The sequence below is a fragment of the Amblyraja radiata genome, chromosome 1, assembly GCF_010909765.2.
Source record: "Amblyraja radiata isolate CabotCenter1 chromosome 1, sAmbRad1.1.pri, whole genome shotgun sequence".
Lineage (NCBI taxonomy): Eukaryota > Metazoa > Chordata > Chondrichthyes > Rajiformes > Rajidae > Amblyraja > Amblyraja radiata.
Genome location: NC_045956.1, coordinates 124,537,479 through 124,562,491, shown reverse-complemented (window position 1 = coordinate 124,562,491; position 25,013 = coordinate 124,537,479). Strand labels below are relative to the sequence as shown.

Sequence of the window (25,013 nt, the reverse complement as noted above, 5' to 3'; positions counted from 1 at the left end):
TTTGCAGGAGCACAATGAAATGTATTAGGAGCACAGTGTTGCAGTGTGGGGTCAATCATCCTCCTCCAGCAAACCTGGTGATCAGCACCCCAGTATAGGCCTTTGCCCAAGTTAGAGTGCAGAGTTTCCAAATGCATCATCTTTACCATTGCAGTGATTACCTCTGCTCAGCAGAAAGACAGAGATGGTAAATGTAACATTCTGATATCACTCACTTAAATGATTTACAAATAACATTCTGGTATGTCAGAATGTTGATGCACATTGATTTTTCTTTTGAGAATTTGTTTCTAAGATTTTCTTTTGTAGATTACAAAGGAGCAATTACAATACATAATATAAATATCTGTGTTTTAAAAGAAAAGATAATTAGCAGATGTGCAGACGACCCCGGCGTAGCAATTATTTGGGATAGAAATTTATGCTCATAGAATTCATGAATTACTGATCCAAAATTTGAAGTACAGAATAAAATTTGCTCCCACAGAATTTCTGTTTAAAAAATAATAATAGTGACAGTTGTAAACATTTTTTTCCACCTGGTGTTTCATGACGCAGTGCGGTTGATATGGTTTATGTTGTGAGAAATCGCTTTATTGGCTGTTTTTCTAGGAATGTGGTCACTTGTGGTAGGTATTTGCGAGCAAAGCTTAGTACAAATTTGTCCAGAACTTTGAGAGTCTCAGAATTCCATAGCTCTAAAGATTTAGTAAAACAAAATCTATTTTTGACAACATCAAATGATAAGACGATGTTGTGTAACATATTTTGTGATTCAGCTAAGTTATATTAAAACTCCAGATTTCTACATTTATGTTTTAAAATCTCCTTGTATCATATGCATGAAAGTGCTTTTGTCTGCACATTATCAGTGGATTAATTAATTTTAGTTTACTCAGCATGGGAGCAGGCCCTTCGGCCCTCCGGGTCTACGCCAACCAATGATCACCCGTACACTAGTTCTATCCCACATTCTAAGGATAATTTACAGAAGCCAATTAACCTACAAACCTGCACGGAATGTGCCGAACCAAAGCACCTGGAGAAAACATACGAGGTCATGCGGAGAATGTACAAACTTCGTACAGACAGCACCTGTAGTCAGGATCGAACTCGGGTCTCTTCATTGTGCCGCATTAATTCTTAAATTTCAAGTCCTATCCAGGTTTTAATTGCTTATTTCATTTTTAAGACCTACATTTTTTGTACTCCCTGTGCATTTGTGAAAATGTAGGTGAAGTTGCCACTTGTACCTCAGGTTGTTTAAGCACTCTTTGCTCAATTTTATGTTTAATGTTGTGTTTGGAAATTTTTTTTTAAAGTTTGGCGAAATAGAATCCATATCAATATAATTTAGTACATTCATTGCCTGATTCTGCATGTTAAATGTGTTGTTATTCAACTATAAATTAACTTAATTCTATTTCTTTAAACAGAGTAGTCGGTCAAATTCCTCTTCACCAATTGATATAGCAAGTCAACCACGTCTGTTGAAACTGACACGCATGCGATCTGACAAGAAAAGTGAATTTCTGAAGACTTTGAAACAGGACAAGCCTGGTGAAGGATATCAAGATGATGGAGATAATGTGGATAAAGAAAAGGTAACGCTGCCTCAATTTATTATTGAAATTTTACGGTATTGCTCCATCATTTAATCAAAATAAATTTATTTGAATCTCAAATGACCAGTCCATTATCGTGGCATTATACCTCCAAATTCTAAGCAAGCTAGATACATAAACTACTCTAAAATATCAGTATAATGTACAACTCAATGTGAGGTCCTTTTGGCAACCTGGAATAGGTCAGTGTTTTTGTTGACGCCCACATTTCAAGAATGAATTTGAATTAGTATTATTAATTATTTAACATCCTGGGAAAATACAAAGCATGATTTGGGGTTTTCTGGATCTTCGTGAAGAGCCCAACATCAGTTACAGTCTACTCCTAGTTGGGGCACAAGAGACTACAGGATCTGGAGTGAAAAACAAAAGCTATAAGAGGAACTCAACATATCAGGCAGCATCTGTGGGGGGAAAAAAAAGATGAAGGGTCTTGACCCAAAACGTCGATTATCCATTTCCCTCCACAGATGCTGTGAGACTCGCTGAGTTCCTCGAGCAGTTTAAAAAAAAAACAACTTTTAGATGATACTAGACTAAATGGGTCCCATGTTCACACGGGAGGGCTGGTCCCCCGACGCAATATTCCACCTCTCCACCAATTACTTCAACCCAAACAACCATTTACAGTGCATTTTTACTTCAAACCAACCATATTTTCATTTTCAAACCACATTAAGGGCACTCAGAGTTGAGTAGACATGTGTTCAGTGTTATTCAGAGCTCAGAGAGACGTGACCCTCTGGCTTCCTCCATCTTGCAGAGACTGAGTGAGGCACACCACTTCCTGGTTTTATAGTCCCTCCCCCTCCCTCCAGCAGGGGCAGCAGAGAGAATGACAAATTATTTAAAAACATTAACATCTCTCTGATTTTTCATCGATGGGGAAAAATCCTCCGGTCCCGGAAGGCGGAGTGGGGCTCTGAGCGAGGTGGCCAAAAATGACTGCCGTAGGTGGCGGCGTTCTCTCGGAAATCGCAGCACAGCGAGCCAAAAGCGGTCAAGATCAGACTTTTAGTAATATAGACTAGACTAAGTGGGACCCGTTGGGTCCCAGCTTCACAGGGCTGGTCCCCCAACGCAATATTCTACCTCTCCACCAATTCCAATACACACACGCACGCACGCACACGAACACACGCACACCCTCCACCTCACACACACACACACACGCACACCCTCCACTTCACACACACACACGCACACCCTCCACCTTACATACACGCACACCCTCCACATCACACACACACACACACACACTCGCACACTCTCACTCACACTCGCTCGCACGCTCTCGCACACTCGCACACACTGACTCACACATCATATATATGACAGTAAACTTTCTTGAATCTACTCACACGGCTGAGCGTGGCACGTCCACTGTGGGGCTTCCGCAGTCAGCGGAACTTCTGCAATCAGCGTGACCTCTGCACTTACCGGAAATTATGCAATCAGCGAGACCTCTGCACTCACCGGAAATTATGCAATTAGCGAGACCTCTGCACTCACCGGAAATTACTCAATCAGCGAGACCTGTCCACTAAGCGGAAGTCACGAAATGAGCGGGACTTTTGGACTAAACACAGCCCGACCTAATAAAGCATTTATTCCTTCCAAACACAGTCGGACCTAATAAAGCATTTATTCCTTCCAAACACAGTCGGACCTAATAAAGCATTGCAGTTTCAAGCACAGGCAGGAGAGCAGGCCAAACAACTCATGGCATTGTCATTTCATTTCATTTCCAATTAAGCATTGCACTTTCAAGCACAGGCAGGGCAGCAGGCCAAACAACTCATGGCATTGTTATTAAGGGCTAACAAATCATGTATTGCAAGTACATTGCAGACTCACAGTTCAGTTGATTCACAGCTTAGAATGAGAGTCGTGGCCTCTCCCTCGCAATCTTGCAGAGTGACTCTCACGTCCAGGCATCCGGGGTTTCATAGTCCTTCTTCCCCCCCCCGGAAGGTGCGTTACCTCCATCGTGGTAATTGACAGGCGAGAGGACCAATCCGCTGATCTCAAGGTTTTTTAAACACTCATAACTTTTTTATTTTTCATTGATGGGAAAAATCCTCGGGGCTGGTTCAGCGGAGGAGGACTGAGTAAGATGGCCAAAAATCACAGCGATACAGGGTAGCACTTTTTCTAAAATCAATATAAAGCGCAGACAGGAAGTGGTCAAGATGAGACTTTTAATTATATAGATTATTATTTGTGCAATCAAGTTTTCTGAATTTGTTTGCAGTATGCCATTGAAATATTTTTAAGATTTAATTAATTTTAATGATATTTCAAGCAAGGACAAAAACTAGGCTGTTACAGTCTTGATAGAGTAGATGTGGAAAGAATGTTTCCAGTAGCGGGAGTGTCTAGGAACAAATGGTACAGCCTCAGAATAAAAAGGCGTACCTTTAGAATGGAGATAAGGAGGAATTTCTTTAGTCAGAGGATGGTGAATCTGTTGAATGCATTACCACAGATGGATGTGGAGGCCATGTCATTGGGTATTGTTCAAGTGGAAATTAATAGGTTCTTGAGCAGTAAGGGCATGAAAGGTTACTGGAAGAATGGGTTGGGAGGGAGAAATAGATTCGTCATGATCAAATCAATGGGCCGAATGGCTTAATTCTGCTCCAATGTCATGATCAAAAATACTTATGCTCCTCATTACTTAACAATTAGCTTGGAATTTTTCGTCTTGAGAACTATTTTACAGTAATATATTTGTGCAATGATACTTGTTATATTTTCAAAGTGGAACTTTAAATATGAAAACTTGTTCATTGCTCCAGAATGCACTCTGATTTTTCGGAAATGAGAGGTAACAAACAGCTGGTCTACTAGATATTTTATCTGCCTTGATCCTCAGGATTATGAAATGTTTAACATGCAACACAACAAGAATACTCATCAAGAGAGAGACAAAAACAGAAATTTTGATAAAAATGGCGATTCCAGGGAGAATGGAAATTCTCGACTTCTATCCCAGACAACTATTCGCTCTTCAGCATTCCCCCAATCTAATATTTTATCAAGTTCGTTGGAAGCTGAGCATAGGTATGTGTACAGAATTATAGAAGTTAAAGATATCATCTATTGATTTAGATGTAGTAAAAATGCAAAGGGGTTAAATGATTTACAAGTTGCTGTAAACATCCTGTAGCACTTGATCAGTATGATGCCACCTGCTTTTGACTATGATTATCCACTTGCGTGTCTTGCTGCAGTTTCCATTTTGTTTATTTGCTGTTAAGAGTGTGCTGTTTGTGGTTGAAGCATGATCGAAACGTTGCCTATTTCCTTCGCTCCATAGATGCTGCTGCACCCGCTGAGTTTCTCTAGCATTTTTGTGTACCATCTGAGACAATAAATGTATATCCTAACCCCCCCCATCCCCACGTACAATTATGCAAACATGTATTATCATAATAAAAAATACCTATTTTATCCCATATTGTTTTTAGTTGCAATATTTTGACCTATCTTGGATGCTGTGAAGCCTCCTTGTGTCTACTTTGCAGCCTACATTCCTGTCTATCTTTAGCAACCATCGCTTTTGTTGCCTCCGTACAGGTTATTTGCCTTCATGCAATCCCTGTGACAAAGCACTCTACATCTTGTTGTCCAGAAAAAGACCCATTTATGCCTATTCATGTCAATATTTAGTAACCATCCCTCTTGTTGCCTTCATACAGGTCATTTGCATTCATGCAATCTCTGTGACAAAGCACTCCACATCTTGTTGACTAGATTCCAGGGAGAATGGAATCTCCTTATGCCTATTCTCCTGGTTCCTCTCAGTTAACCAATCTTCTGTTCATGAGAGTACATCATCTCCTACACATTAGCTTTTATTTTTCATATTAATCTTTGAATAAACATTAAATGCCTTCTGAAAATCTAAATAAGCTACATCTACTGATTCTTTATGTACAGCCCATATGATAACAAACTCAAGTTGACCTCATGTGATTTTTCTTTCACAAAATCAGAACTTTCCCTGATTTATTTTATTTTTTTCAAATTCCCAGCTGTGACATTAATTATATCTTTCACTATTTTCCTAAAGGCAGTTGTTAAGCTAATTGGCCCGTGTTCTTGATCTCCCTTTCTATCTAAGGAAAGGAGTTATGTTTACTATTTTTCAATCCAATAACATTTTCCTCAAATGTAAGGAATTTTGGGAAACTGAAACTGATGCATCAGCTCTTTAAACAACCACTTTTAAGACCCTTGGATCAAGTCCGTTAGGCCTCAGGGATTTGTTTGGCAGCAGCTACATCAGATTGTTCACCCTGACTTGCCTGATGATCGTAAGTTCCTGATGTCCTCCTTCCTTCTAATTACCAATTCCCTGCTATTTCACTTGTATTATCTGCAGTGAAAGAGTTCATCTGCTCTCCTTATTAATTTTTTTGCTTAAGATCAAACTTGATTTCATGTGAGATACTGAGATTCTCTGTGATCAGAGAACTTTCTTTATTGTGTGGATCTGAAGCATTTAGTTCATATTTAATTACCATGACACAATTCCCATACAGATGAATTACATTGAAAAATAGATGTGGACTTTTACAATGTCTGGAAAGTTTGCTGGTCATTATATCTTAGGATCAATATCCACTTTGTTTTCATTTAATTATCTGTATAAACGTTTTATCTATAAACAACCTGTAATACTTTACTTCTAGCTAAAAATAAAGTGGTGAAGGAAGAAATCTCCTCAAAATAACAATTTGTTACTGTCTCCATTAACCATTTAATATGTAATAGATTTTCTGCTTTTGCAAAAATGTATTGTTCTCAATACTTTATTTCCTTTAGGCTGCTCAAGGAGATGGGTTGGCAGGAAGAAAGTGAAAATGATGAAACGTGTGCTCCATTAACAGAGGATGAGATGAGGGAATTCCAGGCCATCAGTGAACAGGTAACAACATATGTTCAGTACTACTTGGAATTGGATCTATTCTCCAGTCACCTAATATTACCCATTTTTCCTTTATGATGTTCTGCTTTTAATCATGTACCTTGTTGGATATTAATGAGATCGTATGTTTAAGATTTGAGTTTTGCCAGAATGCTGTTCAGAGGTGCATTGATCAAACTCCACTCTGGATTTTGCAAATGGAAATGGGCTCAATTTGTAAATTATGGTACACAGTTAGATACTATAGTCTCACAAGTGTTAATGCTACCCTTGTAACTCTCATTCATCACTTCGAGCTTTTAACACCTTAGAGTAACCATTACTAATACCAACCTCACTTCTTGATATAATACTCATTATTCTCCTATAAAAAGATCATTGTGGCTGCAGAATAAGCTGGGTTTTTACAATTCTAAATCGACCTGCAAATTTGCCTGTTATTTCTGATAGTTGTCTAAGTGACTTCTGTGATCACCACTATCACTCAAAGCAGTTTGCAGCCACTTCCAAATGATTTCAAAACAGCTGAGATAAGTGGAGACAGGAAAGGCTATGGGACCAGATATCTGGACTACAGTACCAAAGATATGTTGGCCAGAACTAGCCTGTGGTTAAAGGTTTTTCAATAAATTTATGCCAGCATCTAAGGGACAAAGACAAAGTAGAAATTTTGACTGGTTATCCCCTGGCCATAATTCAGAACAAATCTAATCTTACTATGGCTCAATAAATCTACACTTCATGATGTTGATAGCACTGCTAAGCGGTACTGGCCCAACAGAAACCAGCATGCATATACTTAGTATGGGTTTTGCCAAGAATCCTCTGGTCCAATTTTCAGCAAAACTTTGGTGAAAGCATGGACCAAAAGGTTGTATTTCAAGTGAGAATGTTTTCATAGGTGCGAGGTTGTGTTTCACAAGTGAAAAGTTGTATTTCTCATGCCGTTTAAGTAAGCAATTGGCTGAGGCACCGATGAGCTCTGGTAAGTGTTTAGTCAATGGGCATGAATGGGACCTCTCACACAAAGGGTGAAGGATGTATTTGCCGGCGATCAATCAATCCAACTGCAACACGTCATTCAGGACAGTGCCTCGGCAATATCATATGCCTCTCATTTTTGTTAGTAAATGGGGAGTGATATCAATAAAATGCATGCTTTGGCTGCAATGATTGAACTAACCCAGCAGAAGGTAAACAATTGTACATAGGTTTCCCTGGTTCAACTGCTTTTGGCTCATTCATAAGTGATCTCTCTTCCCTCATCTCATCATAAGTAGGGATATTTATGTATTATGCAATATTTCACACGTTTTCAGAAAATGAAGTAGTTGATACCTTTATGAAGCAAAACCATGACGAGAGAGAGAGAGAGAGAGAGAGAGAGAGAGAGAGAGAGAGAGAGAGAAAAAGTCTAATTGCCTACCCTTCGATATCATGCCAAACTCCCTTGATGGTTACCATCCTGATGGTTACCATTAATTGGAGATTCAACTAGGCCACTTAAATACTGTGTATGAAGGAATATGTAAATACTGTGGCTCATGTTCACAAGTTATAGGAGTGCAATTAGGCCATTCGGTCCATTGAGTCCACTCCATCATTCAATCATAGCTGATCTCTGCCTCCTAATCCTATTTTCCTGCCTTCTCCCCATAACCCTTGACACGCGTTCTAATCAGGCATTTGTCTATCTCTGCCTTAGAAATATCCATTGACTTTGGCTCCACAGCCTCCTGTGGCAACGAGTTCCACAGATTAACTACCCTCTGACTAAAGAAGTTCCTCCTCACCTCCTCTCTAAAAGAGCGCCCTTTAATACTAAGGCTGTGACCTCTGGTCCAAGATTCCCACCAGTGGAAACATCCTTTCCACATCTACATCCACATCTATGCCTTTCATTATTCTGTAAGTTTCAATGTCACCCCCCCCCCCCCTCAACCTTCTAAACTCCAGCGAGTACAGGCCCAGTGCTGTCAATCGCTAATCATATACTAACCCTCTCATTCCTTGTAAACCTCCTCTGGACCTTCTCCAGAGCCAGCACATCCTTCCTCTGATATGGGGCCTAAATTTGCTCAATGTACTCCAAATGCAGCCTGACATGTCTTATAGAGTCTCAGCATTATATCTCTGTTGAGCCTCCAACAGCTGCAAGGCTTAAGGCAGGAGCATGATGGAATATTCTCTGTTTGCCTGGATGAGTGTAGCTCTATCACCCTAAAGATTCATCACCTCCACCACCATTCTCACATCCCATAGTCATGGTGCATCTACAAAATGTTCTGCAGTTATTTGTCTTGGCTATTCTGGCAGAACCAACTTTGGTCTCTAGCACCAAACTGGACAGGCTAGTAGGTACATGTATATGGATGACTTGGAAATGTATTACAGTTGGCCATTGTTGCTGGTCTAGCTTCATGAATCTCTCCCACAATTGCATTCTTGGATGTATCTTCACCTGTTATCCACCTCCATTACCACAATAAATGAAAGGTAATGAATTCTGACCTTGTCGCTCCTGCATCCTTGGAGAGAGTTAAGACACAATTTGTTTTCTTCAATGACCAGTTGGGACGGATGAGCAAGTTGGGCCGAAGGACCTGTTTCCATGCTGTAAGAGTTTGACCCTCGTATGATAATTAATCTGGCTCTTCTATGTTCTACTGGATTTGAACTACCAATGTACATCACTTGGAATTTGATTAATTATAGTTTTTATTGACTGATTCAATATTGCAGGGGGTTTGTTTAAGTAAATATTGCAGGTTAACTTTTAACTCAATTTCTTTATTTCAGCTCCAGAAAAATGGCCTTCGCAAAAATGGTCTTCTGAAAAATGGCCTGACTTGCAACTTCACGTGGAAGAGCACTTACAAGCCTACTGTTAATGATGACACAGAGACAAGCAGCAGTGATACATCTGATGATGATGTGTGAGAGGTTAAAGAGACGTAAAAATAATTTGGGTATAATTATTATCGTTGTGGTAAACTGCCAAAAATAAACAGCATTAAAAGCAGTACAATACCCCACCCAGAAGAAATTTGAGGGGGCTTCTTTGTTCCAGAATGGACATTGTTGGACTTGGCCTAATTTGAACTTTGCTTAATGCTTTGTAATGGCCTTTTGTAGTAATGAGGATTTCAGTTGGATTTAGCATTGATCTGCTTCATCACTGCTGATCAGAGGATACATTACTACAATGTGAAAAAAAGTTATTGATCATGGGATAATTCACAGATCTAATAAACCGAATTGAAGTTCAAATTGTGTATTGTTCCATGGAGCTTTTGGCTTAATGTTGTTCCATTTGTTGAGAAGCAGCAAATAGAAAACACAGTATCCTGCTTGCTGATTCATATTCATTACCAAAACTGGACTCTGCAAGTCCACTGTCTACAGAAAAATGGGTGATCTGGCATGTTGGTCAAAGTGGATGCAGTAAACTCGTTGTTGCCGCAACTGAACGAGTGCTCTTGTACCGTTCCAATTCTTTCTCAAAGTTAATTGCTTTTCTAACCATTTGTAGTTTTTTTTTAAGTCATATTTCTTCAATTTGTAGAAAGAAGAATTCTGAGATCAAGAGCTTTATCCGCGCTACACAAAGCCTTGATATTCAGGGTGGACTGTACAAAGCAAACTATTGAAAATTGACGGATTATTTTGATAAAAGTAGTTATATACAAATCTTACCAAAGGGTTATGATCACAGTTGCTGGATCTATTCACTAAATGGAATAAAAACTGGATTTGCAGCAAGTCTGATGCTGGTCTGACTTTGTGCCAGGACTATTTTAGGAGCTGGTGCTCCTGCATTTTTTTATATCTGCCACAGCTTCAAATTCCCAGTAAGGTGAGATGAAACCTTAAAGTTGTGGTTATGTATTTAATCTCCATATGAGCAATTGAGTACATAATCGTGGTTAAACCTTCGCAGTGCTAATGGAGTACTATGCTGTTAGGAGTGTTGTCTTTTAGATGATGCGTTGAATTCAGACTGTTTGAGTGACGAAGATGCATTAAAGACTCAATGCCACTATCAAAAGAGTAATGACTGCTCCAGCATCCTTATAATTATTTTCTCAGCTCTCTGCAGCAAAAAAACATAATTATTCACTATTTTGCTGCTTACTTTTCGCAGTCAGATTTTATCATTTCACTAATTTTGTTCTTTCATTCAAATAGCATTGTTTTGATTGCATGAATGTTTGCATATGTGCCAAATTATTATTATTTTAACTGTTACAATTTGAATTGCATTTATTTATTTTATGGTTTAAAAGAATTGAGAGTGTATTGTTTGGCAGTGAAAATATCTCCACAAAACAGTCAATGTACAATGGTTGGCAGGTGGATTCTGGTCACTAGAATCCTTAACTCGGCAAACTAAAAGCTAACAATTCTTGACTGTTCTTTTGAGTTTAAATATGTATAACATTGAATTTTTCACAGGGATTTTCTTGCTCGTTTGTTGTGATTCGGACAGCAGTATCTTAGATTATTATTCTAAACATAACATAGCATGGATCTCCATTAGCATGGATCTTTCATTTTCTCCATTAACATGGATCTTTTAAAAATGCTGGAGAAGCATCGCGATAATAGACATCTGGATAATATTCATTATTCTCCTATAAAAAGGGACTCGACCCGAAACGTCGCATTAAAGACTCAATGCCACTATCAAAAGAGTAATGATAGAAGGGTCTCGACCCGAAACGTCACCCATTCCTTCTCTCCTGAGATGCTGCCTCACCCACTGAGTTATTCCGGCATTTTGTGTCTACCTTGGATAATAGACAACATGTACCAAGCAGGAAGTACATATCAAAATCAGGATGTGCCTCCTGGAAAAATGGGACATACTGAAATGAGAGAAGTTGAGGTCTGGAGGCCAAGGCTGGAAGATATGGGTTGCCATGAGAGGCCGCATGAGATTTCTGCTTTGGCGGGAATGCGAATGATTTGCTTTTTGCAGTGGTTATCAGATTTAGATTAGAGCATTTGTAGCTTGAGCACTTTAGAAAACATGAAATTGGATTCATGGAACATTTTCAATTTGGCTGCTCTTGAATTTAGCAGAAAAAGACAGTGTTGGAATAACTCAGCGGTTCAGGCAGCATCTGTGGAGAACATTTCTGGGTGACATTTTGGGTCGGTTTCCTTCTTCAGACTGTGGTGGAGAGGGAGAAAGCTGGAAGAGAGAAGGGGAACGACAAAGCTTGGCGAGTTATGGGTGGACTATCATGTTGATAGAATGGAGCAGCTGGACTTGTACACTCTGGAATTTAGAAGGATGAGAGGTTATCTTATTGAAACATATAAGATTATTAAGGGTTTGGACAGGCTAGAGGCAGGAAACATGTTCCTGATGTTGGGGGAGTCCAGGGGCCATAGTTTAGGAATAAGTGGTAAGCCATTTAGAACGAGACGAGGAAGAAAGTTTGCACACAGAGTTGTGAGTGTGGAATTCTCTGACTCAGAGGGCGGTGGAGGCTGGTTCTCTGGATGCTTTCAAGAGAGAGTTAGATAGAGCTCTTAGGATAGCGGAGTTGAGGGATATGGAGAGAAGGCAGGAACGGGGTACTGATTGTGGATGATCAGCCATGATCACATTGTATGGCGGCGCTGGCTTGAAGGGCCGAATGGCCTACTCCTGCACCTATTGTCTATTGACACAGGTGATGGTGGTTTTTGATAGGCAGATGACTGGACAAAGGCCAGAGATGAAAAGGCAAATGATATTTGACAAAGATAGAAGCGGTGTGAATTGTGAAGCTAGGGGAAGGAATATAAATGGAAGGGGAGAAATAGGTGCAAGTCCAGGTGGGGCACAGGAAGGTTTGGGGGGGGGGGGGGGGGGGGGGGGGAGGAAGGGGGAGGAAGGGTTGTTTGTAGGTTACTTAAAATTTGAGAATTTGATGTTCATGCCATTAGGTTGTAAGCGACCCAAGCAGAATATGAGCTGCAGACCATCCACTCTGACAATGATGGAGGCCCAGGACAGGATGGTAAGTCTGGGGAATGGGAGGGGGAGCTAAAATGATTAGCAACTAGGCCTTGGCGGATGATAACAACTGCACACAAGTAAAGAGGTTGTGCTTTTATATTATTGGAGAGTACTGGCAGCATTGCCCGGTACTGTAGAAGTACGGTAGAATAACACAATGGTAGGCTTGAAAGCAGCCACAAAAGGAGCATGATCTATCATCTCTAGCTGCTTTATCACCAGTACAAGCACTTGCAACCGAGGATACTGAATGTGTGGGTTTGTTGGTTGTTGGCTTTTGGACCTGAATTTCCCTGAGGGGATCAATAAAGTATTTATTATTATTATTATTATTATTATTATTATTATTATTATTATTATTATTATTATTATTATTATTATTACTCTAGCAGTGGCAGTATGTTTGTACATGCCATTGGGCTTTAAAGCATGTCTGTGGAATGTAGGATTTTCCGTACCAGTTTATGTGACAAGTTTAATTTCTAAGTGACTAAATTGATTAACATGCATCCATACCATGGGCAGGATTCGCCATGGAAATATATTTTGGAAATTTTAAATGTGGTTCTGCACAGGAGTAGATGATGGTTTGCAGAAATTTCATTTTTTAAACAAGATTTCAAATAAAAGTTATTTAACTAACATATTCAGATGCTAGAACTTTACAAGCAGGACTAGGCTGTACACCGCTTTAATCTGCTCAACCATTCTGTAAGATTTTGGCTTTTCCGATCAGGACCACCATCCTATTACCTTGACTCCTGCATCAATTTTTAAAAAATGATCTTTATTTGACATAAATATATACCCATTCAGTTTGTATTGCTCTTGGATAAGAGAATTTTTTGATTCACAACCCCCTCTTATCTGTCTTAAATAGGCTATCCTTTTTTCAGAAACTGCTTCCTTAATTTTATTCCCCAATAATGGGAAAATGTGCTCTGACCTTCATACCTATCAAGCCCTCTCAATTTTACAGCCTTCAATGTGATCACTTCTGAACCTTAAATTCCAATGAGTATAAGATTAATATTTCCTGATAAGCCAACCCCTTCATCTTCGTGAACTATCTCTACATTGCCTTCAGTGTAAGTATATCCCTTAGAGGTGGGGTGCTGGGGTGCTGTTCCGTGAATTGCATTGGGCTTCATTATGATGGCATTGAGATGGCAGAACAGTGGCTTGGAGTGTTACTGAGATAGAGAATCAGGCTGGTGGACACCAGGAAACTTGGTAGGTTCTTTGAAGTATCTCTTCAAGGTTTTCCACCTTGCAGAGCTGCTGTGGATTGTGGAAAATTATCTAAGCTGATGGACAGACCCATTCCTTTAGGTTTTGTGTTTCAGCAACAGCTCTTATCTGCATTTCATAACATTACAAATACCATCGTTTTTGCTCTTTAACAATTCTACTCAATCTATAAAGGTAGACAAAATTGCTGGAGAAACTCAGCGGGTGCGGCAGCATCTATGGAGCGAAGGAAATAGGCAATGTTTCGGGCCGAAACCCTTCTTCAGACATATAAAGACTATAAAGCAGATAGCTCTGTAAATATTGAGATTACCCAGGCATCCCTATCACACAAAGTTTGGAGAAGAGTCTCGATCTGAAACACCACCCATTCCTTTTCTCCAGAAATGCTGCCTGTCCCACTGAGTTGCTCCAGCATTTTGTGTCTATCTTCAGTTTAAACCAGCATCTTCCTACACAAGTCCCTTTGTTCTATCCACCTATACCCACCCTCTTTCAATTCAAAACTACAAGGGACCACACCGTTACATCCATTTGTTCAGTTGAGTTAGTTTATTGCCACGTGTACCGAGGTACAGTGAAAAGCTTTTGTTGCATGCTAACCAGGAAGGAGAATACAAGTTAAAAAGGTACACACAATTGTTGGGTGGTTCCCAGCAATTGTGTGTACCTTCGATATTCCAACCCAGCAATTGTGTGTACCTTCGATATTCCAGCATCTGCAGTTCCCTTTTGAACACTTTGACTACAAGTTAAAAAGACCTGTTTTTACAAAGCATTTTAAAATAGTGAAGATGGTTGTGAAAGATTGCAACAGGATCTGGATCGATTAGCCAGATGGGCTGAGGAATGGTTGATAGAATTTAATACAGAGAAGTGTGAGATGTTGCATTTTGGGACGTCTAACAAGGGCAGGACCTACACAGTAAATGGTAGGCCTCTGGGGAGTGTTTTAGAGCAGAGGGATCTAGGAGTGCAGGTGCATGGTTCCTTGAAGGTCGAGTCGCAGGTAGATAAGGTTTTGGGCACATTGGCCTTCATCAGTCAGAGTATTGAGTATAGATGTTGGGAGGCCATGTTGCAGTTGTATAAGACGTTGGTGTGACTGCATTTAGAGTATTGCGTTCAGTTCTGGGCACCATGTTATAGGAAAGATATTGTCAAGCTTAAAAGGGTTCAAAGAAGATTTACGAGGATGTTGCCAGGACGAGATGGTGTGAGATATATAGAGAGCTTTAGTAAGCTGGGTTTCTATTGCTTGGAGCGCAGGAGGATGAGGGGTGATCTTATAGAGGTGTGAGGAATAGATCGGGTAGATGCAGAGTCACTTGGCCAGAGTCGGGGAATCGAGGACCAGAGGGCATAGGTTCAAGGTGAAGGGGAAAAGATTTAATAGGAATCTGAGAGGTAACCTTTTCACTCAAAGGGTGGTGGGTGTATGGAACAAGCTGATAGAAGAGGTAGTTGAGGCTGGGACTATCCCAACATTTAAGAAGCAGTTAGACAGGTACATGGATAGGACAGGTTTGGTGGGATATGCACCATGCAGGCAAGTGGGGCTAGTGTAGCTGGGACATGTTGGCTGGTGTGGGCAAGTTGGGCCGAAGGACCTGTTTCCACACTATATTACTCTATGACCCTATGTCTCTAATACTGTACAAGATTACAATTGAGTCATTCACAGTGTACAGATACATGATAATGGAATAACATTTAGTGCAAGATAAAGCCAGTAAATTCCCATCACAGAAAACCCGAGGGTCACCAACGAGGTAGATAGTAGTTCAGGACTGCTCTCTAGTTATGGTAGGATGTTTTCAGTTGCTTGATACAGCTGGGAGAGAAACTGACCCTGGAACTGAAAAGGAAATTTGCTCTTTAGGAATTTTAATATTTCGACCAAAAAATCTGTGATACTGAATAAAAAAACTACTCTCAAGCACTTTACGTGTAATTTTATTTTCAGCTTGCTTTTCATGGTGCATACGCAGATGACATAGCTTTGGGTTATGGTAAATCGCACTATGGACCTTTTTTGAGATTGCAACACCTCTAACGTGGGAGTCGTTTGTAACTTATTTTTTATTTCCCAGTTCTAATGAAGGATAACATCTGAAATGTTATCTCTTAGTTTTGTCTAGAGATGCTGCCTAACTTCAGTCCTTCGAACATTTCTGTATTTATTTCAGATTTCTAGTCTAGTATTTTTTTCAGTTATGAACATTTTTGAATAAGAAAACCAAATATTTTTGCATACTCCTTGTGTGAACTCACTAATGTAATGTACAAATATTGCAAGACTTCCTTGCTTCTAAATCCCATCCCCTTGTTATAAAGGACAACATTCAATTTGCTTTGCTGTAACATCTCTCAAACTACAAAAACATTGAAGTTGAGCTATTTGTTCTGTTACCTTTTTTTCGCCCTTATGGTAGACACGGCTGCCAACTCTCACGCTTTGAGCGTGAGACTCACTCATTTCAGCAAATTCTCACGCTGAAGACAGAATTCTCACGCTGTCTTCAGTCCCTGCACAGCAAGGATCCTATAGTGGAGCTATACGATCTTTGCTGCACAGTTTGTCTCTTTGCGCCACGACAGCGATCTGCACGGTCTGGGGAAGCGCGTCGGTTGACGGCTGTGAGTGACGTCGCGTCTCTTCTCTCTTGGTTGGATGTGCAGCCGCTGGGTGTCAGCACGTCTGTTTGCCGGCTGTGAGGGCTGCGCTCCCTCCCTCCCTCCCTCCCTCCTGCCCTTCAACTCACACGGCAGCGCCAGCGCCGCCAATCCACGCTACACCGTGCCTGCCAGACTCCCCATTGGGCGGCCGGGGAGAGAGAGGGAGGGGAGAAAGAGAGAGAGATTGAGGGAAAGAAAAAAAGGGAGGGATGGAGGCAAAGAGAGACAAGGGGAGGGAATGTAGAAAGGGGATGAAGGAAGGAAAGGAGAAAGGGAAGAAAGAGGGAGGGTGAGGAAAGAGGGTGGGAGGGGGAGAAAGAGGGGATGGGGCAGGAGGGAGGATGGAGGGAGGGAGGGGGAAGGAAAGGTGTGTGTGTGTATGTACGCTTGTGTGTCTGTCTCCCTGTGTGTCTCCTTGTGTGTGTATGTGTGCCTCCCTGTGTGTGTCTCCTTGTGTGTGTCTCCTTGTGTGTGTCTCCCTGTGTGTGTCTCCCTATGTGTGTGTGCGCGTGTCTGTGTGTCTCCCTGTGTGTCTGTCTCCCCGTGTGTGTGTCTGTCTCCCTGTGTGTGTGTGTGTCTCCTCGTGTGTGTGTGTCTGTCTCCCTCCCTGTGTGTGCGTGTGTCTGTCTCCCTGCGTGTGTGTGTGTCTTCCTTTGTGTATGTGTCTCCCTGTGTGTCTGTTGTCACATCCTGGCCTGAGACAGGGCTGCCAACTCTCACGCTTTGACAGAATTCTCACACTGTCTTCAGTCCCTGCACAGTTTGTCTCTTTTGCGCCACATCAGAGCGATCTGTGCGGTCTGTGGAAGAGCGTCAGTTGGCGGCTGTGAGTGACGTCGCATCTCTTCTCTTCGCTTCTTTCTTGGTTGGATGTGCAGCCGCCGACAACATGAAGCAGCCGGAGTTAGAACTAACCAGGTGAATTGGTTGTAAAACATGGGGGGGATCACAATGAGGCCAAACATCTAGGACAGGGTTCGGCAACCTACGGCACACGGGCCGAATTCGGCCCGTAACCCGAAAAACCCGAACACCCCAATTCCACAAACCCCCCCCCCCCCCCCGGTCGCTAAGCTCCCTCGCAATTTCTCACTCAACTCTCACCCAATGTTGGCAGCCCTGTAGACAATTCTCTCACTTTTGGTCAGTATATTACTACCTCCTTAGAAATGGCCTATGTTACAAATAGAATCAAAGCCTAGAATCTGTGATTAAGGTGGGCTATGCCAAGTATGAGTTATATTTTTAGTCCGATGGGAAGGTATGATATTTTGAAGTGCTATTTGCAAAGAGTTGAATGTAAAATTTGGGTGACATCCTATTTAATCTTGATTTGCAAGAAATCGTACAGGACATGAGTGATGTTACAGGTATATTAAAACTGGAATAAACACATTCCCTATAAAGGATGCTCTTGAGAAAAAAACATTTGGCATGATAAAATATGACATTTTGAATATAAAATATAAGCTGCTTTCAGCTTGCAAAACATAATCTTTATTCAGCCTTTAAATATACCTAGTCATTTTGTAACATTAAACAAAGAATCCAATCTTTTTCTGGTATTAAATGACATGCAGTTCTATTCAAGGAGTAGACTGAATGGGATAAGAATTCTCAATACTCCAAACAGTCTATTGATTTCAGTTCCTATAGATCCATAACATACTGATTTCATTTTATATCTAAATGGCATCAAGTTGGGAAAAGGGGAAGTACAACGGGATCTGGGGGTTCTTGTGCATTAGTCCATGAAAGTAAGCATGCAGGTACAGCAGGCAGCGAAAAAAGTGTATGACATGTTGACCTTTATAACACGAGGAATCAAATATAGGAGCAAAGAGGTCCCTTTGCAGTAGTACAGAGCCCTAGTGAGACCACACCTGGAGTATTGTGTACAGTTTTGGTCCCCTAATTTGAGGACTTAAAAATAGCGGAGTCGGGGGATATGGGGAGAAGGCAGGAATGGGGTACTGATTGGGGATGATCAGCCATGATCACATTGAATGGCAGTGCTGGCTCGAAGGGCCGAATGGCCTACTCCTGCACCTATTGTCTATTGTCTATTAATACATTTGTTCAGCATTTCTATATTGGAATCGTGACCATGTAAAATGCTGACTTTTTATTTTACTCCATGCTCTATTTTGATACATTTCTAATTTTCTTTTTATTATTTATGTTTGCACCTCTCTATTCAGGGGGTGTAGATTTGATGCCAATTATTGCTCATGAGGTAATGCTGACTGATGCGAACAAATACAAGCAATTTGGTGAAATTATTACTTTGCTGCTGTTAGAATTTTAACGCAGAAATTATCTATTACCAAGCCAGGTGGGTGGCCTGGAGGATAATTTAGTGTGCATGTTTTTCCCTTCTTTAGGGTGGTTAAGGTTAAATATGAAAAGTTTAAAAAAAATTTTAACATTATTTCGTAATTTACTGTTTACAAGTTACTGTTATTCATAATTGTTTGATTGGAAGTTATGTTCTAAAAGTCTTTATTTTGATCATGTTATGTTACACCCCATTATTATACAAACTAATAAGTGTTTAAAGCTGGGATTTTCTATGTCATGCACATTACAATCAAAGTGTGATTTTTAAATTGCTATTGATAAGGTATAATTCAAATCGCTGCTCACATTCATTGCCTTGACACAAATTAATAATCTTTCATGAGTCAGAAAAAATACTAAATTGAACAGAATATTTTTTTTGTGTTCAATATATTTAAGAATGGTAGTGAGGTGTTTTATTTTATTATTCTTCAACAAACAGTTTATCAAATTATCAAAATGATACAACATGGAAACAGGCCTACCGGGTCCATGTTAACCATCAATCACCTGTTCACACTAGTTTTGCGTTCTCCCACTTTCTCATCCATTCCCGACATGCTGGGAGCAATTTTCAGGTCAATTAACCAGCAAATCTGCACATCTTCAGGATGTGGTAAGAAACCGGAGCACCTGGAAGAAACACTCGTATTCACAGGGAATATGTGCAAACTCCACACAGGCAGCACCCAAGGTTAGGATCAATGTGGGTGTCTGGCATTGTCTATACCATTTATCTACTGTGCTGCCCCTTCATTAAAATTTACTGCCTTCCACTAAAAGTAGTGAAATTGATTTGAAAGTTTTTGCTGAACTCCAGTCAATTTGCTTATGTAAGAAGAGTTACAAAATAACCGATATAATATGATTGCAAGGGCATCTGAGCCAGTGCATTTGACAAAGTCTTGCAATTTTTATGTATAGCCTGGCATTCCTTTTGGTTGGAACCTGATCAGGATGCAGTGAATCATCAATCAGCATGAAAGATATGGAAGACACAAGTGTGAATGGTCTGGGCCAAAACTCATTTGAGTTTCAAATTTCCTGACTTTCTTTTTAGCTGGACTGTCTCAGCCAGAGTATCATTGATATTCCTGGCATAAATCTAACCGTGTCAGTGTAAAAAGTCAAGTAAGTGGTCATTAATTTACATTTTTAAATGATTTTAACATGACATGGGCATAAATATTAAATAGATTTTAAAACTAATGCTCAGTCAAGCTACTTTTAACCATAAACCATAACTTTTAACATTTTGGCCAAGGTGTGTAACTACAGTACATTTGTGGATGATGCACACAGCCACTATGTGTTGGTGGTGTACTAAAGAATAATAAGGGCTGTGGATAGACAAAGCTGGAATAACTTAGCGGGACAGGCAGCATCTCTGGAGAGAAGGAATGGGTGACATTTTGGGTCGAGACCCTCTCTTCAGACTGATATCAGGGGAGTGGGCAGTACAGAGATAAAATGTAGTCTGAGACTGTAAGACTGGTGGGAGAACTGTGGATGGGATGGAGAGAGCGGGAAAGCAAGGGCTACTTGAAGTTAGAGAAGTAAATGTTCATATCGCTGGGGTGTAAGCTATCCAAGTGAAATATAACGTGCTGTTCCTCCAATGTGTGCTGGGCCTCATTCTGACAAAGGAGTAGGCCCAGGACAGAAAGGTCAGATTGAGAATTGGAGGGGGAGTTAAAGTGCTGGGCAACCGGGAGATCAGGTAGGTTTAGGCGGACTGAGCGGAGGTGTTCAGCGAAACGATCACCGAGCCTGTGCTTAGTCTCGCTCAATAGTTCAGGCTAAATTATTTGCGAATGACACTAAGCTGGGTGGCAGTGTGAACTGTGAGGAAGATGCTATGAGGATGCAGGATGACTTGGACAGGTTGGGTGAGTGGGCAGATGCATGGCAGATGCAGTTTAATGTGTGTAAATGTGAGGTTATCCACTTTGGTGGCAGGAACACAAAGGCAGATTATTATTTGAATGGTGTCAAATTAGGAAAAGGGGAAGTACGACGAGATCTTGTACATCAGTCACTGAAAGTAAGCATGGAGGTACAGCAGGCAGTGAAAAAAGCTAATGGCATGTTGGCCTTCATAACAAGAGTAGTTGAGTATAGGAGCAAATAGGTCCTTCTGCAGTTGTACAGGGCCCTGATGAGACCGCACCTGGCGTATTGTGTGCAGTTTTGGTCTCCAAATTTGAGGAAGGACATTCTTGATATTGAGGGAGTGCAGCGTAGGTTTACAAGGTTAATTCCCAGGATGGCGGGACTGTGATATGTTGAAAGAATGGAGCGACTGAGCTTGTATACACTGGAATTTAGAAGAATGAGAGGGGATTTTATTGAAATGTATAAGATTATTAAGGATTGGACAAGCTAGAGGCAGGAAACATGTTCCCGATGTTGGGGGAGTCCAGGATCAGGGGCCACAGTTTAAGAATAAGGAGTAGGCCATTTAAACGAAGATGAGGAAAAAACGTGTCACCCAGAGAGTTGTGAATCTGTGGAATTCTCTGCCTCAGAAGGCAGTGGAGGCCGATTCTCTGGACGCATTCAAGAAAATTAGATAGAGCTCTTAAAGATAGCGGGGCCAAGGGATATGGGGAGAAGATAAGAATGGGGTACTGATTGTGGATGATCAGCCATGATCACAGTGAATGGCAGTGCTGGCTCGAAGGGCCGAATTGCCTACTCCTGCACCTATTGTCTATTGAATGTGCTTCCAAACCCTTCAGTCTCGCTAACTTTGAGAAGTGGGATATTCTTGCTCCACCATTTGCAACTAAATGAGGCAGGACTGCAAACGTTTCGTCTGGTGCTTTGGTTGAGGGATCACTTAGCTCTGATTATTGCATGATCTTTTGTTGCTTAGTGTACTTTTGTCTAGTGTTGTACCTTTGTCAGTCTGGTACCTTTTTTAAGTTGGCCTCCTGTGGCTTCTGGCATGAAGAATCCAGAAATACAGTGCCCTCCATAATGTTTGAGACAAAGACCCATCATTTATTTATTTACCTCTGAACTCCATAATTTGAGATTTGTAATAGAAAAAAAATCACATGTGGTTAAAGTGCACATTGTCAGATTATAATAAAGGTCATTATTATACAAATAATCCCAGTCATTATTATACATTTTGGTTTCACCATGTAGAAATTACAGCTGTGTTTATACATAGTCCCCCCCCCCCCCCCCAATGTTTGGGACACAGCATGCTTGAAGTCTGCGATTCATGGGCATCACCAGTTGCTGGGTGTCTTCTCTGGTGATGCTCTGCCAGGCCTTTATTGCAGCCATCTTTAGCTTATGCTTGTTTTGGGGGCTAGTACCTTTCAATTATCTCTTCAGCATATAAAAGGCATGCTCAATTGGGTTCAGATCAGGTGATTGACTTGACAACTCAAGAATTGACAATTTTGTAGCTTTGAAAAACTCCTTTGTTGCTTTAGCAGTATGGTTGGGATCATTGTCTTGCTGTAGAATGAACCGCTGGCCAATGAGTTTTGAGGCATTTGTTTGAACTTGAGCAGATAGGATGTGTCTATACACTTCAACATTTATTATGCTACTACCATCAACAGTTGTATCATCAATATAATTAAAATTCTCATCTTGACCACTTACTGTTTGCACTGTGCTTTGATTTTAGAAAAACGCTGCCACATATGGCTGTGATTTTTTTTGGCCATCTTACTCAGAGTCCTCCTCCGCTGCGCAGGCCCCGAGGATTTTTCCCATCAATTAAAAATAAAAGACTTACTTGTGTTTAAAAAATCTTGAGATTCTCTCTCCTGTCAACCACCGCCATGAAGGCCACGCCCCTTCTGGTGGGAGCAGGGAGGGACTATAAAACCCAGAAGTGTGGGCGTGGCTCAGTCTGTCTGCAAGATGGTGAGGGAGAGGTCACGACTCTGTCTGAGCTGGGAAACTACAGAACACTGAGTATGCAATGTACTTGAATAAATGATTTGTTAGCCCTTAATGAAAATCAAATGAGTTGTTTGGCCTGCCCTGTGCTTTAAACTGCAATGGAAATGAAGTGAAAATGCAATGAGCTGTTTGGCTTGGGCCTGCCCTGTGCTTGAAACTGCAATGGCAATGGAAATGAAGTGAAAATGCAATGAGCTGTTTGGCTTGGGCTTGCCCTGTGCTTGAAACTGCAATGGCAGTGGAAATGAAGTGAAAATGCAATGAGCTGTTTGGCTTGAGCCTGCCATCTGCTTGAAACAGAAATGGCAATGGAAATGTAGTGAAAATGCAACGAGCTGTTTGGCTTGAACCAGCCACGTGCTTGAAAGTGCAATGGCAATGGAAATAAAGTGAAAATGCAATCAGCTGTTTGGCTTGAGCCTGCCCTGTGCTTGAAACTGCAATGGCAATGGAAGTGAAATGAAAATACAATGAGCCAAATAGGTCTGCCCTGGGCTTACAATTGGAGATGAAATGAAATGAGCTGTTTGGCCTGCCTGAAACGACTAATTTCAGCCCACAAGGCCCCTATTAGCTGAGAAACCAGTCCCTTTTTCCCAAAATGCCCATATTAGCTCAGGGGGAGCATTTTGGCCCAAAAGACCCGTGCCAGGCCAGGAAAACTCCAGAAAAAGTGCCTTTCACTGAGATTTTGCTCAAAATTTTTTTTTAAGAGCCGCTTCGGCCCATCAGGCCTGGTAAGCCTAAGGTTTGGCTGATGTCTCTAACAGTTTTATTCTTGTTTCTCAATCTCATAATTACTTCTTTGACTTTCATTGGCACAACTTTGGTCCTCATGTTGATAAACAGCAATAAAAGGTGGTGGAAAGACTGGAGGAAAGACTAGGTGCTGAGAGATCTCTTATTCCTACACTCAGGAAGCAATTAAATGCACCTGAGCAATTACAAACGCCTGTGAAGCCATGTGCCACAAACATTATGCTGCCTTGAAATGGGGGGACCATGTATAAACACAGCTGTAATTTCTAAATGGTGAAACCAAAATGTATAAAAATGGCCTTTTATAAAATCTGACAATGTGCACTTTAACCACGTGATTTTTTTTCTATTACAAATCTCAAATTGTGAAGTAGAGAGGCAAATAAATAAATGATGGGTCATCGTCCCAAACATTATGGAGGGCACTGTGTGTCCTCACCAGAGAGGCACCCTGCCCCCTCTTTTTTCTGTATTTGTATCACAGGTGTAGCATCTATGTTCTTAAATTACGGAGTTGCTGGTCCTGTCCTTCACTCAGCCACCTTTCTGTTATGGCTATGATATCCCACTCCTCTGAGCCAATCCAAGCCCTGAGTTTGTCTGCCTTTCCTGTTAACCCCCTTACGTTGAAATAAATACAATTTAGACCACCGGTCTTTCCTCTCTTTACCATGCGCTTGCTTATCCTGTCTGCTAATCTTGTTTTCCTTGAGTACTATATTTTCCCACAACCTCACATTTGCTTCCTTTCTGCTCTGGAATACTCCAGCCTGCCAATCTAGTTTAAATCCTTCTGAATCGCACTAGTGTATGTCCCTCCCAGGACATTAGTCATCCTCCACTTCAGCTGCAACCTGTCTCTTGTACAGAACACCTCTGACCCAATGATCCAAAAATGTAAACCGCTCCACCAGCTCTTTAGCTATGTATTCATTCAGTCTATCCTGCTATTGCTGTTCTCGTGGACTATTCCCAGAGATTATGTCCCATGTGGTCCTGTTTTCTAACCACTTTCCCAACACTTTATATTCACTCTGCAGGACCTCATCCCTTTTCCTACCTGTGTCCTTGGTGCTGAAGTGCACAACCACCTGTGGCTGCTCAACCTACACCTTAATAATGTTCTGCAGTATCTTTAGATTTCCTGGACCCTGGTACCAGGAAGGCAACGCACCATCCTGGAGCTTTTTTTGTGGCCAAATACATCTCCTGTCTGTTCTGCTAACCAATGAGTCTCCTATCACAATCTCCCTCTGACTCGACCCTTTCCAAGTTTCTCAGAGCCAGGCCTTTTGCTGCAGACCTGAATGCTGGTCACCCTCCCAACAGCATCTAAAAGGGTATACAGTAAAAACCCGTTTTAATTGACCACGGGGGGAGGTCGGGTCTGTTATTGCCGATTGTCCAGTATAATCTATTAAGGGATTATCATTGTATAAATAGTAGGAACAAATAACTACAGTTGCTGGTTAATATA

General features: G+C 41.1%; 1 protein-coding gene across 2 annotated transcripts in view; it reads left to right on the top strand.

Annotated features, from left to right (window-relative positions):
- gpbp1 (GC-rich promoter binding protein 1) overlaps window positions 1–10,323 on the top strand; it is an 81,689-nt gene extending 71,366 nt beyond the window's left edge. The window contains exons 9-12 of one of the 2 annotated variants that reach the window (XM_033030201.1): window positions 1,437–1,604; window positions 4,504–4,691; window positions 6,459–6,561; window positions 9,361–10,323. In XM_033030201.1, the coding sequence (XP_032886092.1) occupies window positions 1,437–1,604; window positions 4,504–4,691; window positions 6,459–6,561; window positions 9,361–9,501 (600 nt within the window). In that variant the 3' untranslated portion in view covers window positions 9,502–10,323. The remainder of the gene's footprint in view (window positions 1–1,436; window positions 1,605–4,503; window positions 4,692–6,458; window positions 6,562–9,360) is intronic. The other variant, XM_033030208.1, reaches the window with a different exon arrangement.
- The last annotated feature ends 14,690 nt before the right edge of the window (window positions 10,324–25,013 follow it).